At 41.3% G+C, this 26,805-nt stretch overlaps 1 protein-coding gene across 1 annotated transcript in view; it reads right to left on the reverse strand.

Moving 5' to 3' along the window:
• The window catches only part of ZDHHC14 (zinc finger DHHC-type containing 14), a 406,180-nt gene that overhangs the window by 199,370 nt on the left and 180,005 nt on the right, over positions 1 to 26,805 (reverse strand). The window contains exon 2 of the mRNA XM_030198384.1: positions 17,438 to 17,598. Coding sequence (XP_030054244.1) covers positions 17,438 to 17,598 — 161 coding nt within the window. The remainder of the gene's footprint in view (positions 1 to 17,437; positions 17,599 to 26,805) is intronic.

The raw sequence follows: 26,805 nt of genomic DNA on the forward strand, positions 1-26,805 counted from the left end.
CCCAAAGTGCAGGAATCAGCTGGGAGGACCGACACCACACGCAGCTTCAACCGTTTTGGAGCCCCCAGGAGCAACAGTTGGCTGCTGGAACAAGCACGGGGCTGTACCGTAGCAGCTTTCAGCATGGGCTATCGGCACTGCAGCCGCTCCTCTCTGTCCCCGGAGCAGAGCAGGAAGTCGATGTCAACTTCCTTCCTGCTCCTCCAGGGGCAGAGAGAGGAGCGGCTGCAGCGCAGACAGCCCATGCTTGAAGGCTGCCACGGCCCCGCTCTTGCTTCTTTTTTTGTTTTATCGCGCGACTCGCGCTGAAGAGGAGACTTTCCCACTTTGCCGGCCCAGACTCGTGAGTGCGGGAGACTCCGGACTTGGCAGGTCTGGATGAGCAGGCCTCGGGCCTGGAGGGAAAGTGGCCACGTTTGGGGGGGGGGGGGCAATGCAGCATGGGCGGGAAAGGTCACGGCTGGGGAGGCTTAGCCTCCCCAAGCCTCTTATACGGGGCGCCTATGAGCATCAGTGAAAGCGGAGCGCTGCCGACGTTTACCTTCCTTTCGCGTCAGTGTCCGCCTTCTTCTGACGTCAGAAGAAGGCGGGACACTGAGAGAACCAATGAGTGCAAGGGAAGGGAGACGTCGGCAGCGCTTTCACTGACGCTGCTGCGACCAGGTAAAAAGATTTAAAGGCCTCGCGGGGCGAGAGTAAGCACCGCGGCGGCGCCCTCCAGAGGTGGGCGCCCCCCTGCGGCGCTTACCCCGCTTACCGCATCGGCACGGCCCTGCCTGCCTAGCATGTCCTGGATGAGACATTTACTCAATCTATATTGGGGTTAATGAAATCACCTATTATATCACCAGTTTGTTAACCTTCCTAATTTCTGTTAGCATTTCACTGTCTCTTCATCCTGTCCAGTAGACCATAGCTTACTCTTACCAGTATGTTCTTTCCCAAAGTTGGCTAAGCTCTGAAATGTTACATCCCTTACTTCAATTTCACAATAAACATTAAGGGCCAGATTCTATATATGGTGCCTGACACGTCCACGCAGAAAAATAAATATGCCTAGGCATATTCTGTAAAGTATGACTAAATTTTATAGAATAGGCTTAAATTTTCATGAATTATATAGAATATGCCGATCGCCTCTCCACGTCACCAAATTTGGACGCGTCCATTTAAGCCATGTTTTACTAGGCATAAATCCTGATGCCTATATTAGGAGCAGAGCAGTTGTATTCTACATTAATGCGCATAGATTTTAGAAAAGCCCATACCATGTCCATAACCATGCTCCCTTTCAACTATGCGACTTGGAATTTATGCACACCATGTTACAGAATACGCTTAGCGAGTTGTGCACGTAAATCATAATTAATGCCAATTAGTGTTGATAATTGCTTGCTAACATCCAATTAACAGTGATGATTAGCTAGTTAAACAAGTTATGCAAATTGTTACAGAATATGCTTCATTTTCTGCACAGCAATTAAGGCGCGATATATAGAATTTGCAGAAATTAGCCTGTTACTTTAAGAGAAAGATAGAAGCTTTGCAATGATCCTTTGTATCACTGTCATCCACTCTTTAAATTCTGCTGCCTTCACCAGATTTACATACTTGTTCTCTTAAATGTCCAATTAGTGATCTGCTGCCAAACACACCCCTTACTAAATTCAATATCCCAACAACAATGGATGTTGAGAAAATTCTAAAACTCTTTAATATTTGCTACAGCCCCTCTTGATCCTATCCCTTCTACTTTAATTAGGAAATTTGAATCACTTTTTCTTCTTTATACTCATATTATGGTCATATCATCCCTGGAAGTTGGTATCATGCCAAAGGAATGGAAAAAAGCAAATATAAGTCCAAGACTGAAAGACAGCAAGAAAAGCCCAACTGATATTACTAAATACAAGCCTATTGCTAATCTACCTTTCCTGTCAAAATTAACAGAGAGCATTATTGCAGATCAGCTTACAACATTCTTAGATGACACCAATTCCCTACACCTTCTCAAATGGGATTCCATAATGATCAGTCTACAGAGACTACACTTGAGTGTCACTACATTTATACTGTCTCATTTAGATCAGGATAAGACAGTTGTGCTTGTGTTTCTCGACCTCTCCTCAGCCGTCAATATAATTGATCATACCATTTTACTTACTAGACTTCAAGAAATAGGTATGTCAGGAACAGCACTTTCATGGTTTTATTCCTATCTATCTGATAGGTTGAATATAGTCTCATGGAATGATAGGGAAAGGGAAATGGGACTTGATATACTGCCTTTCTGAGGTTTTTGCAACTACATTCAAAGCAGTTTACATATATTCAGGTTCATATTTTGTACCAGGGGCAATGGAGGGTTAAGTGACTTGCCCAGAGTCACTACAGTGGGAATCAAACTCAGCTCCCCAGGATCAAAGTCCACTGCACTAACCACTAGGCTAGTCCTCCACTCCTGCCCAGTCCACATCCAACTTAAGTATTTGTGGGGTCCCTCAAGGATCAATACTGCCACTCACATTAATATCTTTCTAGCACCATTATTTATCATGATCCAATCTCTGGAAATAACCTCATTTACATGGGAAGATGATATATAATTGTAATGTCATAGATCATTGGAATCCTTTCATTACTTCTTCATTGACCACTACATTTTATAGCACTGCAGACTAGCTGTGTTCATAAAAGATTAGATTAGATTTATTATTTAAAATCCACTCTTGTCCAGGGTGGAGAACAATAAAACATACATAATATGCATATAAATAAAACAACAAAACATAAACAACTATAGACAGTAGTTAACTCACAGAGGTCAGTAGTCTAAAAACAACTAGACAAATAACAAAAAGTCCTAATTCAGTAGGTACATAGTAAGCCAGTCGCAATAAATGATGAAACTCAAGCCATATAAGAACAAATGTATTATATTTTCAAGGTCACCTGGACTCTCTTTGCCTGCTTCTCTTATGACTGCTGGCATAAATATTGATACTGTTCATTCCTTGAAGATCCTAGATGTTGTTCTTGATGATCAACTTAAAATTTTCTAGTACGTATTTCAGCCATAGTACAAAAATTCTTTTCAAAACTAAAAACAGATCTGTTCAATAGAATCCCATCCCCTTCATTTTGAGTGGAGGAGTAGCCTAATGATTAGTGTGGCAACCTGTAAACCAGGGGAACTGGGTTCAATTCTCACTGCAGCGCCTTGTGACTCTGGGCAAGTCACTTAACCCTCCATTGCCCCAGGTACAAAACAAAAAAAGTATCTGTATATAATATACAAACCACTTTTATTGTAATCACAGAAAGGTGGAATGTCAAATCCTATCCTATCCCCCTTTTTGGGCAAAACTGCTCTCCAGAAGGTACTTCATACAATAGTCTTAGGACATCTAGATCACTGCAATGCCCTTTTCTCTGGTTTTCGTGTAAGGGATATGAAAATACGGCCGTTAAAATCATTTCAGGAGCAAACCGGTACAATCGTGTCATTCCACTACTTCAAAATGAACACTGGCCTTCTCGGGATCCAAGCTGACCAGCACTGCCCCACCACAGCCTAAACTTCTATTGTGCAAAGCTAACAATGCTCGCCTTATATTGGTTGAGGCATAGCAGCCAAGAACAAACCCTGTCTGGTCAGCATGAATTAAGCGTGGTAAAAAAAAACCCCAACATAAGCTGAGTAGCTAAAATAGAAGTTAGAATCTTAATGTCCTGATTAATTAGTGATATTGGCCTATATGATCCAATGCATGTATATGTCTACCTCAGTTTTCAAGGTGGTGGCCATGTCTAAAATTCTTTGATCTCGCTGCTTCCATTGGAATGCAGTGTAAGCTATGATTTTCCCTCTAAGAACCATTTTAACTGTCTCCCATACACGGTTCCCTCTAAGCTGAGCAGGAGTCCTCCACCTACAGCCCTGCCAGTAGGAGGTGCTGTTTCACTATCACATTTTTCAATAGTGAAGGACAGACAAGCTCTGCAGGACTCCAGGGAACCTGCCTGTCTCACGTGTTTGAAAACATAATATTGAAGCACCCCCCTCCCCCCACTGGCAGCAATACAGATAGAGAACTCCCGCTCAGCTTAGATGGAACAGTGCTCCTATAGTGTGGTTGTTCCCAGAGAATTGGCATTTTCCTCAGACATGGGGATATTATAATTTCTTGTCATGTTTTCCTATGAAAAATTCCGTTTGATGTATGGTTGGGTTCAGACACCAAATATAATCTTGTCTGTCATACCAAATACTAAATTTTATGCCCACTGCATCATGGTCAGATAGAAAAGTTGACTCTATACTTGTCTGCTCAAGTTGTGGGAACAGTGATTCAAAGAATAAAATAGTCTAGATGAACGTATCCCTCATGCACATGAGAGTGGAAAGAGATATAACGCTCACCAAGCATTTATTACTTGCAATTGTTCCAGCATGTAATTCACCCTCTTATTAGAATGAGAAGTCATGAATGACCTAGCAGGTTTCAGTCAATAGCGGGATCAGCTGTCACATTAAAATCTCCTCCCATTATAATCTGGTATCCTTTGTACTGACCAAGCATCACCCCTTAGTATAATACTTATTTATTTATTAGGATTTATTTACTGCCTTTTTGAAGGCATTCATTCAAGGCGGTGTACAGTAAGAATAAATCAAACATGAGCAATAGACAACTACAGCAGTAAAAATATTCAAATAACAATACAAAGTACGGCATAATATACTAACTTACAATGTCAACACAATACGTAATTTAACATTTTAATTGACTGTTGGGCTCATTTTTGAAAGAGGACGCCTATCTTTCAACATAAATCAGAAGATGGACGTCCTTCTCCTAGGATCGTCCAAATCGGTATAACCGAAAGCCAATTTTGGACGTCCCCAACCGCTTTCCGTCGCAGAGATGGCCAAAGCTCAAGGGGGCGTGTCAGAGGCATAGCAAAGGTGGGACTTGGGCGTGCCTAACACTAGGACGTCCTTGACCCATAATCGAAAGTAACATGGACGTCCCTGACGAACACTTGGATGACTTTACCTGGTCGTGTTTTTCTTACGACCAAGGCACAAAAAGGTGCCCAAAATCACCAGATGACCACCGGAGAGAATCGTGGATGGCCTCCCCTTACTCCCCCAGTGGTCACTAACCCCCTCCCACCCTCAAAAACATCTTTAAAAATATTTTGTGCCAGCCTCTATGCCAGCCTCAGATGTCATACTCAGCTCCATCACAGCAGTATGCAGGTACCTGGAGCAGTTTTAGTGGGTGCAGTGCACTTCAGGCAGCGGACCCAGGCCCATCCCCCCCCCCACCTGTTATGTTTCTGGAGGAAACAGCGAGCTCTCCAAAACCCACCACAAACCCATTGTACCCACATCTAGGTGCCCCCCTTCACCCATAAGGGCTATGGTAATGTTGTATAGTTGTGGGTAGTGGGTTTTGGGGGGTCGGAGTTGGGGGGCTCAGCACACAAGATAAGAGAGCTATGTTCCTGGGAGCAATTTATAAAGTCCACTGCAGTGCCCCCTAGGGTGCCCGGCTGGTGTCCTGGCATGTCAGGGGGACCAGTGCACTACAAATGCTGTCTCCTCCCATGACCAAATGGCTTGCATTGTCATTTCTGAGATGGACGTCCTTGGTTTCCATTTTCGCTGAAAATCAGAAACAACTAAGTCTAGGGACGACCATCTCTAAGGACGACTAAATTTCAGGATTTTGGCGTTCCTGACCGTATTATCGAAACGAAAGATGGACATCCATCTTGTTTCGAAAATACGGGTTTCCATGCCCCTGGATGGAGACGTTTTGCGAGGATGTCCCTTTCGATTATGCCCCTCTGTGTAGTGTATAAGCAAAGATGGAACATATAGATAGGTAAGAGTGTAAGAAGAGTTAGAAAATAAGGTCACTAATTTAAAGAAAATTGCACTTGAGGTCAGAGATGGTTAAATGTTACTCAGCTAGGGCAGGAGTGGATAAACATGTCCTGCTGAAGTACGTGTAGCCCGAGTCACTCCTTGAGTGTGTGAGTGAGACTAACAAGTTAGTTACTACTTCCATGAGCGTTGCAGTGGGGTAAGATAGTGGGAGGGTGGGGGGGAGAGGAGACGGCTAGGATGGGTAGGAAGAGAAGTAGGTAATTGTTGTCACTTTTTATTAATGGAATACTGAGGTGGTAGGAGGTTTGGGGGGGTTGGACTGTTGATATATAAGACATGTTTGAAGTCTCTAATAGTTGAGGGAGGGGAGGTTTGGAGGGAGGGAAAGGGGGGAGGGGAGAAAATACCTTAAAACATTGATGGTGGTACTGTGTAAAATGGGAACTTTGAGACAAGAATGTGGTCAACACCAGTTTCGAGATGTATACAGTGGTGGAAATAAGTATTTGATCCCTTGCTGATTTTGTAAGTTTGCCCACTGACAAAGACATGAGCAGCCCATAATTGAAGGGTAGGTTATTGGTAACAGTGAGAGATAGCACATCACAAATTAAATCCGGAAAATCACATTGTGGAAAGTATATGAATTTATTTGCATTCTGCAGAGGGAAATAAGTATTTGATCCCCCACCAACCAGTAAGAGATCTGGCCCCTACAGACCAGGTAGATGCTCCAAATCAACTCGTTACCTGCATGACAGACAGCTGTCGGCAATGGTCACCTGTATGAAAGACACCTGTCCACAGACTCAGTGAATCAGTCAGACTCTAACCTCTACAAAATGGCCAAGAGCAAGGAGCTGTCTAAGGATGTCAGGGACAAGATCATACACCTGCACAAGGCTGGAATGGGCTACAAAACCATCAGTAAGACGCTGGGCGAGAAGGAGACAACTGTTGGTGCCATAGTAAGAAAATGGAAGAAGTACAAAATGACTGTCAATCGACAAAGATCTGGGGCTCCACGCAAAATCTCACCTCGTGGGGTATCCTTGATCATGAGGAAGGTTAGAAATCAGCCTACAACTACAAGGGGGGAACTTGTCAATGATCTCAAGGCAGCTGGGACCACTGTCACCACGAAAACCATTGGTAACACATTACGACATAACGGATTGCAATCCTGCAGTGCCCGCAAGGTCCCCCTGCTCCGGAAGGCACATGTGACGGCCCGTCTGAAGTTTGCCAGTGAACACCTGGATGATGCCGAGAGTGATTGGGAGAAGGTGCTGTGGTCAGATGAGACAAAAATTGAGCTCTTTGGCATGAACTCAACTCGCCGTGTTTGGAGGAAGAGAAATGCTGCCTATGACCCAAAGAACACCGTCCCCACTGTCAAGCATGGAGGTGGAAATGTTATGTTTTGGGGGTGTTTCTCTGCTAAGGGCACAGGACTACTTCACCGCATCAATGGGAGAATGGATGGGGCCATGTACCGTACAATTCTGAGTGACAACCTCCTTCCCTCCGCCAGGGCCTTAAAAATGGGTCGTGGCTGGGTCTTCCAGCACGACAATGACCCAAAACATACAGCCAAGGCAACAAAGGAGTGGCTCAGGAAGAAGCACATTAGGGTCATGGAGTGGCCTAGCCAGTCACCAGACCTTAATCCCATTGAAAACTTATGGAGGGAGCTGAAGCTGCGAGTTGCCAAGCGACAGCCCAGAACTCTTAATGATTTAGAGATGATCTGCAAAGAGGAGTGGACCAAAATTCCTCCTGACATGTGTGCAAACCTCATCATCAACTACAGAAGACGTCTGACCGCTGTGCTTGCCAACAAGGGTTTTGCCACCAAGTATTAGGTCTTGTTTGCCAGAGGGATTAAATACTTATTTCCCTCTGCAGAATGCAAATAAATTCATATACTTTCCACAATGTGATTTTCCGGATTTAATTTGTGATGTGCTATCTCTCACTGTTACCAATAACCTACCCTTCAATTATGGGCTGCTCATGTCTTTGTCAGTGGGCAAACTTACAAAATCAGCAAGGGATCAAATACTTATTTCCACCACTGTATGTATCTGTTTAATTCAATAAAAAATGTTGAAACATTAAAAAAAAAAAGCCTGGTTGAAGTGCCAAGCTTTCATCTGATTCCTGGAATCTAATAGCCATGGTCATAAACATTAAGAGCGTAAACACTGCAAAATAAAAATTATTACCCCCACAATTCCTAAGTCACAACCACATATTGCCCCTCAGTGTCATTCAGAATCTTATGTATGACCAGGGCCAAACTTTTCCTAATAAGGAATACCATCCCTCTCTGCCTACTAATAAACAAGGAAGCAATAACCTCTCCCACCCAAGACCTTCATATATCTTCAAATGCTCCCTTTCAGAAAGATGTGTTTCCTGCAAAAATACTCCGTCTGTATGATGCTGCTTCAAGAAAGTCAAAATGTTGGTAAGCTTAACAGGTAAGTGGATTCCAGCCACATTTAGTACTGGATTCAGTAAATGGCTCTGAAAATTAGGCACCGGAGAACTCAGCACTCTAACATTGTAAAAAAAAGCACTCCAGGATGTGTGCCCTTTATAGAATAGCGCCCAGCAGGGATTCCCATGCCCAGCTTTGAGCGCAAGGATTTATACCAGCTGGAACATGGTGTAAATCCTGTTGCACAAGTTGGGCGCAGATCCCTGGAATTCCATAACACTGTGTGCATCTTTTGAGAACATCCCTGATCCACCCATGCCCCTTCCATGGCCATGCTTTCTTTTGGGTTGCATGCTATGGGATTTGGATGTCCAGGCTTATAGAACAGTGTGCAGCCAGATGTGTGTGCCAATTAACAACAATAATTGATTGCTAGCATCCTATTATCAATGTTAATTGGCTCAGAAATCAATCAGGTTGCGCACACATCTCTGGATGGCACCCAAATTTGGGTGCAGATATTTGGCCACCTTTTATAGAATCTGGGGGTTAATGTGTAAAGTTAGACTTCACTCATGAGCAATTATAGATACTCCATGGAAAGAAATGCAAACCGAATTAGGGTGCAGTATCCCAGCCATCCCACCAGACCCCCAACAACTGATAATTAGGATCTGCCATTCTTTCAATATGATTGTATCAAATCAGAGATAGCACCTCCCTTCCCCCATCAGATATCTGACCCCCATGTTCCCACACATCCCCATGCATCACGCACAATCACTCAGTCCAACCTTACAATTTTGAATTCCCTTTCCTCTCTTTTGGCTCCCCCTCCTCTTCCCTCCAGCTTTCCTCTTGCGCATTCCCCATCCCACTATACCCTCCCCTCCTCTCCCCATCTGTACACACCCCATTTCAGTAGGGAACAGCCCTCGAACCCTCCCACCACCTGCAATCTGAAACTAAACATGACCAAGACTGAGCTTCTCATCTTTCCCCCTAAACCAACCTCTCCTCCCCCCTCCCCCATTCTCTATTTCTGTGGATAACACTCTCATCCTTCCTGTCTCATAGACTCGTAACCTTGGGGTCATCTTCGACTCCTCCCTCTCCTTCTCTGCACATATTCAGCAGACTGTTAAAACCTGTCGTTTCTTTCTGTATAATATCAGCAAAATTCGCCCTTTCCTTTCTTTGCACACTACCAGAACCCTCATCCACACTCTTATCACCTCTCCCTTAGACTATTGCAACTTGCTTCTCACAGGTCTCCCACTTAACCATCTCTCTCCTCTTCAATCTGTTCAAAATTCTGCTGCACGACTAATATTCCGCCAGTGTCATTATGCTCATATTAGCCCTCTCCTCAAGTCACTTCGCTGGCTTCCTATCCGTTTCCGCATACAGTTCAAACTCCTCTTATTGACCTATAAGTGCATTCACTCTGCAGCTCCTCAGTATGTCTCCACTCTGATCTCTCCCTACATTCCTCCCAGGGAACTCCGTTCACTGGGTAAATCTCGCTTATCTACACCCTTCTCCTCCACTGCTAACTCCAGACTCCGTTCCTTTTATCTTGCTGCACCTTATGCCTGGAATAGACTTCCTGAGCTAGTACGTCAAGCTCCATCTCTGGCAGTCTTCAAATCTAAGCTAAAAGCCCACCTTTTTGATGCAGCTTTTAACTCCTAACCCATATTCACTTGTTCAGAACCTTTATTTTATCATCCTCACTTTAATATTCCCTTATCTCTTGTTTGTCCTGTTTGTCTGTCTTAATTAGATTGTAAGCTCTGTCGAGCAGGGACTGTCTCTTCATGTTCAAGTGTACAGCGCTGCGTACATCTAGTAGCGCTTTAGAAATGATAAGTAGTAGTAGTATTCCAATGAAAAAAGTAAACATTTAAAACATGTGAGAACATCCTCCATAGTAAAAACAAACAAATCTTGAATAAAGAAACAGAATGGATGTTTATAATGTCAAATATATATATATATATATATATATATATATTGTTATTTTTGTTGTGTGTGTTTCTATTCTAATCTGGCAAGGACTGTAGATTGTTCACACCATAAATATTTAAATAAAATAAATAAATAAAAATTTTAAAAATTTACAAACGTGCTATATAAAGAGCGGTAGCCAATAGTAGATGGTGAACGCTAGACCAGAGTCAGCAGTTTAAGCATCCAGTAACCGCAAATATTCTAGATATATCTACATATATGGCCCTCCCGTGCATCAGCCAAAATGATTAATTATGATCATCATTAGAGTTGGTGTCACTTGATCAAGTCTGAAACTTAGGGAAGATGTAAATGAAGTCTGATATAAGCAGAAAAGCAAACGGATGCATAGCTCTGTACAAATACCAATCAATTTTAGATTGGTACCGATCCCAATGGCTAGTAGGTCCAGCCCTCGACTAGGTGATTTATTGTAGTCTTGTCACGGGGAGGGCAATAAGCTCTTTCACCCCACTGGGGCATAGTGACAAGGCTTCAGTGGAGAGAGTACATGAACTGAACCCAGTTAGCAACTAAAGTACCTGTTCCAAAATTAACGCCAAAGAGCACCAATGCAGCATGTCTCCCCCCACTCCTCACTCAGCTGGGATGGTTGCATAAGCAATGCCCCTGCTACTGGTAGTTTATCCAAGAAGGATTTCATCTCTTTGGAAGCTTCAATGATGTACAGCTTATTTCGGTACAAAAACCACAGTTTAGCAGGGTAGAGTAGAGCACTTCTTTTGTGCAATGCACTACAGTACAGGGTCACAGTATGCCTTTTGGCTGTTACTTGTAACCTTGGGGTCATCTTTGACTCCTCTCTCTCCTTCTCTGCTCACATTCAGCAGATTGCCAAAACCTGTCGTTTCTTTCCTATGAAGAGAGGCTGAGAAGGCTAGGGCTTTTCAGCTTGGAGAAGAGACGGCTGAGGGGAGATATGATAGAAGTGTATAAGATAATGAGTGGAATGGATCGGGTGGATGTGAAGCGACTGTTCACGCTATCCAAAAATACTAGGACTAGAGGGCATGAGTTGAAGCTACAGTGTGGTAAATTTAAAACGAATCGGAGAAAATTTTTCTTCACCCAACGTGTAATTAGACTCTGGAATTCGTTGCCGGAGAACGTGGTACGGGCGGTTAGCTTGACGGAGTTTAAAAAGGGGTTAGATAGATTCCTAAAGGACAAGTCCATAGACCGCTATTAAATGGACTTGGAAAAATTCCGCATATTTAGGTATAACTTGTCTGGAATGTTTTTACGTTTGGGGAACGTGCCAGGTGCCCTTGACCTGGATTGGCCACTGTCGGTGACAGGATGCTGGGCTAGATGGACCTTTGGTCTTTCCCAGTATGGCACTACTTATGTACTTATGTACTTATAACATCAGCAAATTCCGTCCCTTCATCTCTGAGCACTCTACCAGAACCCTTATCCACACTATTATCACCTCTCGTCTTGATTATTGTAACCTGCTTCTCACCGGCCTCCCTCTTAGCCATCTCTCTCCTCTTCAATCAGTCCAAAACTCTGCTGCGCGACTCATTTTCCGCCAAAGTCGCTATGCTCACATTAGCCCTCTCCTTAAGTCACTTCATTGGCTCCCTATCCATTTTCACATTCAATTCAAACTTCTCTTATTGACCTATAAGTGCATTCACTCTGCCACTCCCCAGTACCTCTCCACTCTTGTCTCTCCCTATGCCCCCCCTCAGGTACTCCGTTCTGTTGATAAATCTCTCTTATCTGTCCCCTTCTCCTCTACTGCTAATTCCAGACTCCGTTCCTTTTATCTTGCTGCACCTCACGCCTGGAAGAAACTTCCCAAGCCTGTACGTCTAGCCCTCTCTTTGGCCGTTTTCAAGTCTAAACTTAAAGCCCACCTCTTTACCACTGCTTTTGACTCCTAACCACTGCTCACCTGTCCCGTCTTTGTTCCTCACCTCTTTATTCCCTTACCCTTAATTGTTCTGTCTGTCTGCCTGTCTTATCTAGATTGTAAGCTCTTTGAGTAGGGACTGTCTTTTGTGTATGGTGTACAGCACTGCATATGCCTTGTAGCGCTATAGAAATGATAAGTAGTAGTAGTAGTACTTGTATGGAGTAGTCCTGAAACAATAAAATATGTGATCCATTGTACCCCAAGGATTTATGCTGCTGGTATTTCCTTAGTACCTATTCTTTGTCAACATTATTCAGTATTCTGAAAACGGTTCAGAGAGGTTTTCCATTCTCTTCACGTCTCACCACGATATGGGGTGTGTGTTCCACTGGCAACATCGGCACCTCATGTTCCAGGCCAAAGCCTTGGGAATCAGTTTTGAACATCCCTCTTAGTTCCTATTCAGGCACCGATTCTGGAAAGCTGATCATACGCAGGTTTGTCTGTCATCCTCAGTTCTCTTGGTCTTCTAGCTAGGTCCAGAATACTTTTATTTTGGGCTTCTAGAGCATCAAGGCAAACATCAGCGTGGTCTGTGCGATCCTCCACGTGCACTACTCTTTTTTTCTAACTGCTGCATTTGGATTATTTGGTGTTGCAGCACTCCTTTTATACCCTCATGTCATTTGATATGCTTGAAAATAACAAATAGTCTTGAGATGACTTTGTATGAAACACTGAGTTTCCAACAAGGTGGCAGTAGGCAGAAAATTAGTCTGCAAGTCTGTCCTAAGTTCAACGCAAAATTGTAATAGAATCTTGAAATACAGTAGACAAAAGAAGGAGGAGCAGTTTGATAACAGGGTTCCTATTTCCAAAAACGTGCCTGTTTTGTAAAGACCCTATAATTAACTTTTCACATAAAACATATTAAATTTTGACACCCACCAGACAGGACTTAACAAAGATCTGGGTTTTCTAGCCCATTATAAACCATAAAATTGTACTGCTTTGTAACCCTCCTGTCTCCATGCATATCTCCCTGCCCCTCATCCACCCAACTCTTCCTGTCTCTCACCTATCCACCCCCATCCTGTCAGACTGTCACTGAAATGCTTTGTTTCACTTATACTGTCATCTACCAACATTTGCTTATTTCCGATCTGACGAAGAAGGGCAACCTTTGAAAGCTAATCAAGAAATGTATTAACGTATGTCCAATAAAAAAAGGTATCATCTTATTTTCTTTTCCATGTTTTATTTTGTTTTATTTCTATTGATTACCTTTAAAAGTGGACTAACACAGCTACCACACCTCTCTACGAAAATAAGCCTGATAGCCTACTCGAGAGGGAGTAATTTCAAGGACATTCTGAGCCCAGCAGATGTGCCTTCATCATTCAGCCTTCATCACAAAAGAAGAATGACAAGCGAATCACTGGCCATTATAAATGTGGGACTTGTCAAATATGTAAAATAACCAAACTAAAACTTTCCACAACAAATCCACTAACCGAGTGATAGAATTAAGACATTTCACAAATTGTTTGTCTGATCATGTAATTTATTCCATCAGATGTCCTTGTTTCAAAACTTGCATTAGCATGACAACAAGACCATTGAAGGTAAGGATCCTTGAACATACATCCAATATCAGAAGAAAGGTCCTCAAAGAGCCCTTAGCTGAACATTGTATAGATTGCCATCATTCTTTTGACGACCTTGAATGCTTTGCTATTGACAAAGTAGAAGTTTTGAAAAGAGGAGGGAACCGTAAGTTGCTTTTACAACGGATGGAAGCTAAGTGAATTCCTTCAAAAAGGCGGTAAATACATCCTAATAAATAAATAAGTGGATCTTTAATCTTAAAACTATGGAACTGTGGGGTCTCAACAGCTCTGTCGATTGGCATGTTTTCTACTGATTTTTTCAGAGACTCCGATTTTTTTCATGATTATAAGCTCTAAGGGTATCTGCCCATTCCATGCTACCGGGTGGCTCCTTTAAGTAATCTTCAGGAGGAGCCTATTTAAACTCCGTTTTTTGGCATGTGACGCTGCAGCGCCATTTTTGATCAAAGGAATACATTGCTGCAAGCGAGTGAACCAGCTAATTGATTTGCTGACGATTTTGAATGCATTCTTTATAATGGTTTGAATGTTTATTTGATGCTTTCATCTCCATAGATTTATTCGTTTTGACATTCAGTTTCAGTTCTTGAAGAAGCCTTGTGGGGTGAAATGGTGGCCCCATTGAAAGATAATGTATTGCTGCTGAACGAAAGACATAAGCTAAGTGCTATCTAATATGAATAAAAGTCCTTTTGCTTATACAAGCTAATGAGAGATGTTAGTGAATGATTATTATAATGCACTTTATTTTTTTGTTCATTTTTTGTCACCCTAGGGGATTTTAATATGAATCCCACAGATCATTAGATTTTGCTTCATTTAAGTTAATCAGCATCCCAGCTGAAATAGATGTTAAAGTAATGATTCTAAAGAGACAGAGAAGAATAAAAGGACCATTTTACCAAGGTCTGTTAAATATTTAATGGCGGTTAACACTCGGAAACAGGCTACTGTCCAACCGTATTAACAGATTTAGCAGATTTAGCCTGTTACTATGTGTAAAACTGTGTGTGACAGAAGGGGGACACGGCTTGAGCAGACAGTGGGCATGGAAGCATTAGCCACCTGCTTTACACTTACCGTGTGCTAACTGGCAAATGCAGAATTAACACAGCAGCACTTAATGTCTCCTACAGGAAGCGGTAAGTGGTCCCGATTTAACTCTCAGCAGGTACCATGCACTAATGGGAACATTAATGCCCAACCTGCAATAAAAAATACTGAGAACACCTCTTCTTTTGCAGCGTTAGTTTTGGGCTTGCTGCACATTAAAATCCTGCGTTAAATCGTGTTAAGCCCAAAACTTAACACACCTTGGTAAAAGGATCTCAAAGATTGGTGATCAGTGGGGAATCATTCTGAATATCATCACCATACAGCTGGAAAGTGAAACCAAGGAATCTCACGATTATCAGTTAAGTAGGGCAAACAAATACTGAAAAGGAAGGAGATAGAAAGGAATCTTGGTGGACTTCACATTTTAGTCTTTTCAGAAGAAGAAAAATGCTCCTTCCATTTAACTCTTTGGCAGGAATCAGCCAAAAATGGTTTATTTATTATATGTATGCCCCACATTATCCCAAACTGGATCAGGTTCAATGTGGCTTACAAGCAATGAACAGCATTGACTAACCATAAAAGGTTACGATAACAGTAAGTATAGATTATTAAATCACACCAAAAGGCATAGATTATTACTATCAGAGAAGCGTTGAAGACAGATAATATCGCTAACAATTGAATCACAGTTTGTCATTATTAAAAGCAGTACTCATCTACTAGGAATCTAAGATGTTTAGGTAATAAATTCCATTTCTTAGGGTTTTGATAGGAAAAGCCTACAGTATGAATAGATTTTGTAGATAACTTTCTTACAAGGATAGTTAAGAGATAAGAAGTCTCTAGAAGTGGTTAGAGTATTTCATTTAGGCAGTTCAATAAGGTTTTGCATGTAAGAAGGAAACATACCATACAAGATCTGGTATACAAATACACATAATTTAAAGGTAATTCTGACCTTTAATGGAAGCCAATATAATTACAGAAGTAAAAGGGAGGCTTTCGAGTAATGTGGTACCCTGCAGAGCAAGCGGAAAGTGGTATTCTGTGCTGTTTGTAGCATCCAGCATAAATGGCATTGCAATAGTCAAAAACAACAAGGAGAGTCCAAATCTCCCGCAAAAACACACACGAAAACAACAAATCAAGCGGAATAGTCAAGCTTGGAAAGTATTAAGGATTGGGCCAATGTGCGGAATATTGAACAAGGGAAAAAGGCCTGATTCTTTTTAACTTCCATAGTGAGTTGAAGATAGAGGAGACTATTTTTGAAATTTGGAAGTCAAATGTCAAATGTTGATCGATGTATACTCCCCAAGTTGAAACAAGAATTACAGACACACCTAGGGCTTAACTATGTAAACCTTTGCAACAATATATGATGATCCACCATATCAAAGGCTGTGGACACTTCCAGGAGAATCAATCATGACTTCCCCTTATCTATAGTCTGCCTTATGTCATCAGTCAAGGCTGCAAGCATTGGCTTAGTCCTAAAACCTAATCAAAATTGAGATTGGCTTTATAAAATACCAGATTTTAGACCCCTGCCAATTGGAAAGGTGAAGAAAAGCAGTTTTTTTCATCCTCTTTCCTTAAGAAGCAGAGATTAGAGACTGGTGCACAATTAAGTAAATTTGGATTAAGGGGCAGTTTCTTTAAAATTTAGCAACTAATGTACTCTTTTAAAGCAGCTGGCAGAGATGTCTTGAAAAGAGTTACTAACGGCCCAACTAAATGGTAAGCTAAGCCATTGCCATTCTAGCACCCCAGGTCCTGGTACAAAGACTAGGGGACACTCGAGGAAGTTACATAGAAATACTTCTACAACAAATAGGAGGAAATATTTTTTCACTCAACGAATAGTTAAGCTCTGGAACTCTTTACCAGAGGAGGTGGTAACAGCAGTTAGCGTATCTGGGCTTAAAAAATGTTTGCACAAATTCCTGGAGGAAAAGTCCATAGTCGGCTATTGAGACAGACATGGGAAGCAACTGCTTGCCCTGGGATTAGTAGTATGGAGTGTTGCCACGATTTGGGTTTCTGCCAGGTACTTGTGACCTGGCTTGGCCACTGTTTGGAAAACAGGATACTGGGCTAGATGGACCACTGGTCTGACCAAGTATGGCCACTCTTATGTTCTTTTACAAAGGCGCGCTAGCGTTTGTAGCGTGTGCTAAAAATTAGCATGCGTGAAACGCTGGAGACACCCATAACAATATATGGGTGTCTCTAGCATTTAGCACACGCTAAAAATGCTAGCGCGCCTTTGTAAAACAAAAACCCTTAGAAAATAAAGGTGTGCAAAATTTAGAAGTTTTAAATTACACAAGAAACAAATACATAAATTATTTATGGAGGATCATAAAAACAGAAAGAGTTTGAGTGTATTACGGCTTCAAGGAGAAAATGTTTTAAAAAGAAATATAATGATACAGAGCTTATGTCGAGGGAGAGAGCCATAAAATGGTTCATAGACATACACAGACCTTCAGTGTTACCTATTTGTCTTTCCAAGTCCGCTGCTTCATCTGGAGTAGCGCGGGGAAGGACTCCAGGGTCGCTGAAACTAGTTCGCAGCAACGTCCCCATCACAAAAAAGAACAGAATCCCACCCACCACAGGAATAGCAGGTGTAATCTTCACTGCCAAATATGGACAACTGCAAGGAAAAAATGGGGAATGAAATGAGTACATGTTTCCATCTGATGAGTCACAATTTTGTGCAGAGCCTTCTGAAAGAACCACCTGCTTTTCTAGGATCAGTTTTATCCTTGCAATTAACTAATGGATTTTATTTACTCATTTTATTACATTTTTAAACGCAATTTCCTCAGGATTTAGAAGCTCCTGAACAATGCCAGACTGACATCACTAAAATCCAACATGGTCAGCAACAGACAGTTGAGTAGCAGAAAATGCTTGATAAAAGGTAAGATTTGCCAAGACAGGCCAGCAGCAGTGTTCTATAGAGCACAGCACATTCTCTCTGACAGTGGCCAATTAGGGTCAGCTGGAAATACTCAGTAGATCTTAATAAAGAAGGCCATTCCATAATGCTAACTCCTAGAAGTGGTGATCCCCAATGAATTGCTTAATAATTGTTACTGGGCTTGTCTTCTAGATGGGTTCAATACCGTTTAACCCTAACTATACTACTAACCCTTTTAATGACATTTTCTCCAAACTAAAAAGCCCCCTTATTTTTGTTGCCTTTCTCTAAATCGTTTCTACTTCTGCTAGAATGGGGGGGGGGAAGAAACAGAGCCATTAAGAAAATATTCTTAATTTTATTCTCTAGTCCTTTCTGAATCATTCCTAACATTTTGAGTGCTGCTACACACTGAGCTAAGGACTTCAATGTATTGTTCAGAAAGACTCCAAATATGGAAAACAGCAAAGGGGGGGGGGGGTTATAGTAGGGGCGCCTTTATAACACTATTTTCATGTGTATGTGCCCACAAGGCCTTTTATAAAATACTGATTGGCTTAAACGTACATGCTTTGTCACAAAGGCATATGAAGGATCTTTTAATAACGATTTGTGCATATTATTTGCCGCAAGGTCTATTTCACTCTTATGGGCAGTTAACATGTGCTAACTGTTAGTAAAAGACCCTCGTAATTTGACAGTAGGTGAAGCAGGGGCCACGGTCTGAGGGGAGCTCGCAAGTGCATGCACTGATTATAAACTGCTTTAATCAATGCAGGTACTTGAAAACATCACCTCCGCTCTCGAGCAGGTGTAATTTTTCCCCCTTCAGCTTTCTTGTATCAAACCTGCTTGCTTGTCATGTGATCTGTTGCAACAATGGCAAGGAATGTTCCAGAAATAATTACCATCAAAAAATGTAAACAGTGAAATTTACTCTGCGAGTAATGATATTAGTAAAAGAAAATATTAAGCTGCTCCCGTAGTGAAAACCCACAGTATATAATGCTTGAGACAACACTGAAAATGGAAAAATCAAAGGAAAAATACACACAAACCTGCCACAAGCACCCACCCCCATGCTACACCCAACATCAATTTTTTTAATATCCGTAACAAGATCTAAATCACTGTGCTTCTCAACATAGTCCTTGGGGAACACCCAGTCAGTCATGTTTTCAGGATATTCACACTGAATATGCATGAGATATATTACATATACTGGAGGCCATGCATACAGATCTCTCTCATATCAAGCACATTTATTTCATTTCATTTCATATCAAGCACATTTATTGGAAACCCAACTAGCTGGCTGTGCCATGAGGGCTGAGTTGAGAGCCACCAGCTTATGTTGACGTAGCAGACTTTTATGGATACCAAATCTACATATTTCTTTTTGTAGCCCAATGTAAAAGCATGATTCCTTATCTTCCTTCCAGGTCATGATCCAGGACTTAAGAAAATGAAAACTGAAGATGGCTAGGAAATGAGTGATCTAGCAGCAAGCAAGCAAATGTACACAGAAACTCCCTAATTCTATAAAAGTTGCCAAAATTTGCACATGCAAATTTGGGTGCACGCTCAATTTAATTGAATAATGAACTAATTTGTGCCAATAACTGTTTTTTAACCAGCAATTACTGGCACTAATTAGATTTAATTAGAACTTAGGTGCGGAACAAGGGCATTCCTAACATTTACACGAGTTGTTGTACAATATTGGGGATATGTGCCCAATTTAGGTGCGTGCATTTGCACCACGTTTCAGTTGGTGCAAATGGCCACACCTAAAGTTAGGCATGATCCCTGGGCATCTGTGCTATTCTACAAACCTCGCCTAAATTTAAGCTCAGCTTATAGAATAGTGTTTTTTTTCGTCGCCATATACAAAATGTCTCATGTATGCTAGATATCATAGAGCAAAAAGCAAAAAATAAAAATAAACTGAATCTTTATAAAGTTAAAAGAGCTAGACTAAGGTGGTCATTTTAGAAGGGCTATTCACATTTGAGACATGCAGAGACTCGTATTTAAACAATCAAAATCAGGGTACAAAAATCTTCCACAAAATGTCCAAGAGTACAAAAAGGTTGGAAAAAGAACGTTCCAGGATAAATCAGGAGGGAAAGAAGTCCAAGCTTCAAAAAACTTTATTCTTCAACAGTACATAAACAATGTTCCAACAGTCATTGACAATATAAAATCTGGGTCCTCCAAAGATGTCAACACACTAGACCCTACATGGGCCTTGTTTTGGCGCAAAGTCTTCCTCAGGGGTCACCAGATAAACAAATCTAAAAAACATCAGAATAAGATCCAAAGTATATTAAAAACAACTCGGTATAACAAAAACCACTGTAAAAAGCGTTACTCTGGCAGGATGCCAAACATAAACTGGTACTTAAACATTTAACTAGCACAAATATCTAAGTTCCTATTTTACAAAGCTGGGGTATGCACATCAAAAACCCAAGTGCATGCAAATGGAAAGGGGATGTGGTCTAGGCATGTTCTGGGTAGGACTAGGGCACGCCTAGAAGATAAATATTTATTCCCCACTTCAGAAGGGAAATAAATGTCAGTGTCCTAACAGTTCAATATCAGTATTAGGTTTTGGCAAACTGCTCCCAGTAGATTTGTCCCCCCATCAAAAGGCAAACTGGCAAGAGATACTGGTCCATGTGACAGCATCAGAAAAATACACATTTCTATTTCTAAACTGGCTACGATAAGAGTGTATGTGCTGGCACAAACATGTTTTATGTGCTGGTTCTCAACCCACTGACATCTGCTACCTTCCCCCCCCCCCCTAAAATGGATGTTTATGCCGCATGTACCTGGCACAAAAATGTACTTTTCTCCTGTATTTCAGAACAACCTCTACGTCACCAGATTCTGTTCTAAAATACAAGTGAAACTTGAGATGTCCTCACCTGGCTATCTCTATTCTGACTTCTGTGTCCTTTCTAAAATGAGTCTGCCCATGTATATGTTTACATGCCATTCCTGTGTATGTCTCTATAAAGACTTTAATTGCATCTATATTTATAAAGTACCAAGCGGTTGTTAATAAACATGTTAGAGGTAAAAAGCATCAGACCAATGTGCTCATTTTTAATTCACAAAGACAACTTTATATTTATATATTTTTTAAAATTGCTTTTCCATGGCATTATGGGGATATTTTATAAAGCACACTTTAATTTAATTTAGGCATTTATAATCCGCTTAACCATCAAGTTCAAGGCAGGGAACAATCACACATTATATAATGGTACTTTCTCTGTCCCTAGAGGGCTCACAATATAAGTTTTGTATCTGAGTCAGTGGAGGGTTAAGTGACTTGCCCAAGGTCACAAGGAGCTGCAGCGAGAGCTGAACCCAAGATGCCAGGATCGAAGCCCGGTAGACTAACCACTAGGCTAATCCTCCACAGGTAGAAAAAGACTCAGGGGTCCTTTTACTAAGCCGCGTAGGTGCCTAAGTGTGCCCAACATGCACCAATTCGGAACTACCGCCAGCTACCATGTGGCCCGGGCAGTAATTTAATTTTTACGCGTGTTTCTAGTGCGTGGCACTAACTGGCTGGTAATTGGCAGTGTACACATGCTTGACGATTACCACCCGGTTAACGCGTGAGACCTTACCGCTATGTCAATGGGTGGCAGTAAGGTCTCAGGCCCAAAATGATGGCACACCAATTTTAATTTTGATGCACGGTCATTTTCGGCCCCCTCAAAAAAGGGGGGACCTTTTTCTGAAGGTGCACTGAAAAATGGACATGCGTACATCCAATACACGCGTTTACACCAGCACAGTTGTTGACCACCCAGCTGAGATGTTGCAACAAAGACACCACTCGGTCCATGAGTGGCAGGCTTTCCTCATGGGACTTGGCCTAGATCAACCAATCATCCAGGTACGTGTGCACCCCGTGGGCCGAGCAAGCCAACATGGACCCCCCATTGCAAGCTGGGCAGGCAGTAAACGAGGCTGTTAAAAAGCAGCACCGGTACCTACTTTGCATTCGCTGCACTGAGGTTTTATTTTGTTTGTTGTTTTTAAACCAATGCTGTTGAAAAGAAGTGCCAGTGGTTTTTTTTTCTTACTGAACTGAAAGCCTCCTAATCAGTTGTTCCTGAGAATGAAAAGACAGACAAAGTCAAGGCAAAATAAAGAGCCTTAACTTTTTTTTTCTCTCTTTGGAAGAAATTCAGAGCCCACAGCACCTACCTACCATCTGCTGAAAAGACTGAAAAATACTGAGGTTTTCAGGGCTCCACAGCACCAAGCGTAAGCACTTCACAGTTTGTCTCAGTCTCTCCATCTGCTGGTAGGAGGGCATATACCCACTCGTAGGGAATGGTCTGGAGATGATGTTAAGAAAACACCAAACAGATTACAGATTTCCAACTGAAAAGCTATGATCTGTATGAATTGCCTTTAACAAAACCAAATACTTAGGCATCTTGCTTTCTCATCTTTATTATATATGTTCACTTCAAATACATTAAGAAAGGTTAAACGTCAAAACTGGCAAGGAAAGCAAAATGATGAACAACTGATCTAATAAACAATGGAGTACAAATAGCATAACAGAATCTTTCAGGCCATTAATACAAATTGTTTTCTCTAAGGCAGCTTCTCAAAGATGGTATCAGCTTACAGCAGCCAGAATTTCAGAAACACAGCATTTACTTGAAGTATGATCTAATGAAAGGAGCATAACTCTAAAAAAGGTAGTTACAAATTGATTAAACATCATCTACAGAGCATCAGCAAGCTACCAGGCTACTGAACGTGCTTCTCTTCTTTCCCAGAAGTAATTAAACACTTAAATCCTGAAATACTGCAAAATTAAAAATAGAAAATAAAGCAGAATAATTTAGGTATACAATAAACCAATTTCACAGGTGTGCATGGCTAAGACTGGTGTAGATGAGACATGATTTTTAGAGCTACTTAACCAGATTCAACGAGCTTGTTGAGATGAGGGACTTTATAAAAGGCACCTATAGAAATTCAAAACTGCACTAATTTTCGGGGCAATTCTATAAATTGGATCATCAGTTAAAGATGTCCTAATGCTATGTGCTTAGCACCAATTCTATGTGGCATCTTGGCACCAAGATTCCCTTATAGAATACTAGTAAAACAGGCCTGTTTCTGACACAAATGAAATGGGTGCTAGCAAGGTTTTCCTTGGAGTGTGTATGTTTCAGAGAGTATGTGTGAGATTGACTGTGAGAGAGAGAGAGAGAGAGAGAGAGAGACAAAGTGAATGTGCGAGTGTGTGTGTGTGTGTGACAGAGAGAGAGTGAGACTGCTGGATGTGAGTGTGTCTCCTCTGTCCCCCCTCCAGCCACTCCTCCACTTTAATCAGCATATATTAAATTCCCTCCATGTGCTACAGAAAAGCATCCTATATAATAAAACGCACCTCCAACGTTCTGAAGCCAAGAAAGTGAAGCCTTGAAGCATTCGTGCGCTCTGTAAGGCTCCATCTCCTCAATTGATGACACGTAGTTCCGGAACGTTGCAGGAATACTTGAAGGCTTCACTTTCTCAGCTTCAGAACATTGGAGGTGCGTTTTATTATATAGGACTAGTTAAGTCAGCATTGGTGTGAGCATGTCAATGGCAGGCATGTTGATGCGCCTAGGTGCATGAAGTCACGTAAAAGAGACACATCTATGACCTGCCCATGCTCCACCCATATGTACACCTAGCAGTTAGGTGCTTTCTTTTAGAATAATGCCTAGTGCACATGGGTGCTTGACTGTCAAATAATGGCCAAGTCCAGAAAAAACACAGAAGAACAAAACTCCACACTTTGCAAGGCAGACAAAACATAGTAGAGACTACAAATGATTGATAGTACACTAATGTACTTTAATAAATGTCTTGAAGGAAACACATCGACTTGACACGGGCTGTTTCAGCTCATAGGCCTTCCTCAGGAGTGTGAAAGTTATTGATAACTTGTGTGTTCAGAACATGAAGAAAATATCAGCTACAATGCTAAAACAACCACTTCTAGTGCCAGTACCAGACTGTCACCAAATAGTGACAAAATCAAACAGATGTATGTCAATTAATGGTGCCTTTCACGTGCACCAGTTTATAGAACTGCCTCCCAAATCTGTGGCCTTCATAAGTGACTTTATAAAACAGACTCCTTTAATAATTTGCAAAAGCTCCCAAATGCTCTTGACAAATTTACATCTGCTGTGTGTATGTACTGTGTATATGTCCTTTTTAAACAAGAAAAATGGATTTTATTTCACATTTCACCTTTACTTGATATACCACATATAGTTAAAAAGAAAACATCTAAGCGGTTTACATTAAAGTAACAGGTTTGGGAAAAGAGAGGAAGAGGGGAACCAATGAGAGCCTATATTACAATGGAACGTTATAAGGAAATTGTATGGGTTTTAACTCATTCATATATGCCGATGATGTCACCATTTACATACCTTTTAACACCAATATCACACAAATACTGGCAAAGGTCAAAAAATGTCTGGACATTATGGAAAATTGGGCCACTATTTCAAACTCAAATTAATAGAGACAAAACCAAATTCTTGGTCCTATCAAGCCCGCAAAATCCCACAAGCTTACCAAAACTTCACAATTGACCAAAAATCATACAAAATCGAAACACAACTAGAAATACTAGGAATCATTCTTGATAAAAATCTAACTCTTGAAATTCAAGTATAGCTCACTCAAAGCAAAGCTGGTCTTCAAAGCTAGCACCTTTATTTTTAAAATACTTTTTGGCATGTCACCTAAGTACATGCTAGACCAGATCAAATTATTGCAAGAAATGCAAGCCCAGAAACCAGAAGCTATCTATTACTTCATCTTCCCAACTGCAGAAACATAACCTACAAGTCTATCTACATGGCTGGATTCAGCTACCTGGGATCCAAATGGTGGAATTCAATACCCAAGGTCACAAGAAACATTACAAACTATCTTCAGTTCAGAAAAGAAGTGAAGACCTACCTCTTCAAGAAATTCTACAGCTAACCACACACGCTGCCTTGTTAACTGCATCACTTCATTAGCCTAACTGTAAAATTGTAAGCCACTTTGAACTGAAACTTGTTTTTAGATAATAGTGGGATACAAGAATGAATGACTGACTATATAAATGGGATAGGAAGAGAATTAATTAACTTAGCCCAAGGCACAGGAGAGGGTGTAAAGATTCAGAAAAGCACATGTGAGGAAGTCATAGCGGGGTATAGTCACAAGCACAGCCTTAATGGCCTTCACAAATACATTGAAATCCATCCCTGCTTCACCCAAACTATGCCCCCAGGAATGCCCATATACAGATTGAGTAAAAAGTGTGCTTACCTGTATACTTGCATTTAGCTGTGAAATTTTATAAGAAGCGTTTTCCATGGAAGATGTCTTAAAAAGATTACGCTCTTAAAATAAAGAGTGATATGGCTGTATAAAGGTACAGCATTGCTTACCAAGGGATTTGAATTATTCTGATGAAACTGTGATTGGGACTGTGAGAACTGAGGGGTCCTATGAAGCAGGGGGAGGGAGGGCTGAATGAGCTTGATAGAACCAAGCTGTGCCTGATGTGGAGGAAATTTTATGTTCACCTTTAAGTGAAATGAGAATGTCATGAGCATCTGAAGGTGGATGGTGGTTCATTTTTATGGTGGTCTGCAAGGTGGTAAAGGGTGCTATCAGTACTGATCAGATCATCAGGAGCACACAGGGCCAGATCAGATGCATGGCAAAGCATATCCAGGTGCAAGCATCTGTGCACGGATTCAAACTGGAGACCTCAGAGTTGCAGTAAAGGGGACCTAGACATCATGAAAACATGAAAGAGGCTTTGGTGAAACACTAGTACATGCTGACTGTTCACAGGATCACTGTGGCCTGCATTAACAGTGCAGCCGTATTTTAGAAAGGATGAGGAATTTTAGAAAGGATGAGGAGGCATGGCCAGGGATTCAAAAGTCCAGGTCAGGACATGGAGAATTCCTACAATATTTTCCAAGAGGCTCAGCCAAACACAGAGCTAGAAGTCAGCTTGTGAAATACATCACAACTCCACTCTCAAATTACACCCCTCCCAGAAAATCGATACATGGCATATACCATCTTAGCAGCCCATGCACTTCTAAGCACGTATTTCACCATATGAGTTTACAGAAAGGATTTCTCTATATGTTAAAGCAGACTTCACACATAAAAATACCGTTATGAAATTATTCCTTTGAGGGATTTTTTTTCATAGTTACTTTTAGAGGTATGTTAAAGGTTGGGAAAAACTTAGGGCCCGTATATTTAAACAGTTTCCAAACAGACAGCTAAAATATATACTTTCAATTTTTCTGTCTTTGAATTTAGTGAGCCCTTAATTGAATATCTTGATGAAGACTCATGCTACCCCCCAGAAAATAAACAAATGAGATCCCAGCGCTTTCACATTTTGTTAGCATAACTGTACTACTATAGGGTCCTTTGATTATTTATGGTTGTATTTCTTGTAAGTGGGAGAACATTTTTTTACACAAATTCAGCAGAAAATTTAGCCCCCCCCCCTCTAATATTTAAATACCATGGTTAGCACAGGATTCAAACACCAACTGCCACATTTAAATCTACCCAGATATTCAGTGCCAGACAATAGAAGATCAGGGCTGAATATCTGGATATAGAGTGACAGCCTGAAACTATCCAGGTATCAGTGCTGAATAATCGGTGGTACCCAGATAACTTCTGGCTCTGCCCCTGGACCACCCCAGTACTACCCATATAGGACTAGATTCTATAAATGGCGCCTAAAAAAACTGGTGCCAAAAAACCCCATGCTTAGCGCTATTTTATTAACCTCACCTACAGTTAGGCACAATTTATAAAATATGCGTAACACCTGTCCCCGTGACT

The sequence above is a fragment of the Microcaecilia unicolor genome, chromosome 3 (genome assembly GCF_901765095.1).
Source record: "Microcaecilia unicolor chromosome 3, aMicUni1.1, whole genome shotgun sequence".
Taxonomy (NCBI): domain Eukaryota; kingdom Metazoa; phylum Chordata; class Amphibia; order Gymnophiona; family Siphonopidae; genus Microcaecilia; species Microcaecilia unicolor.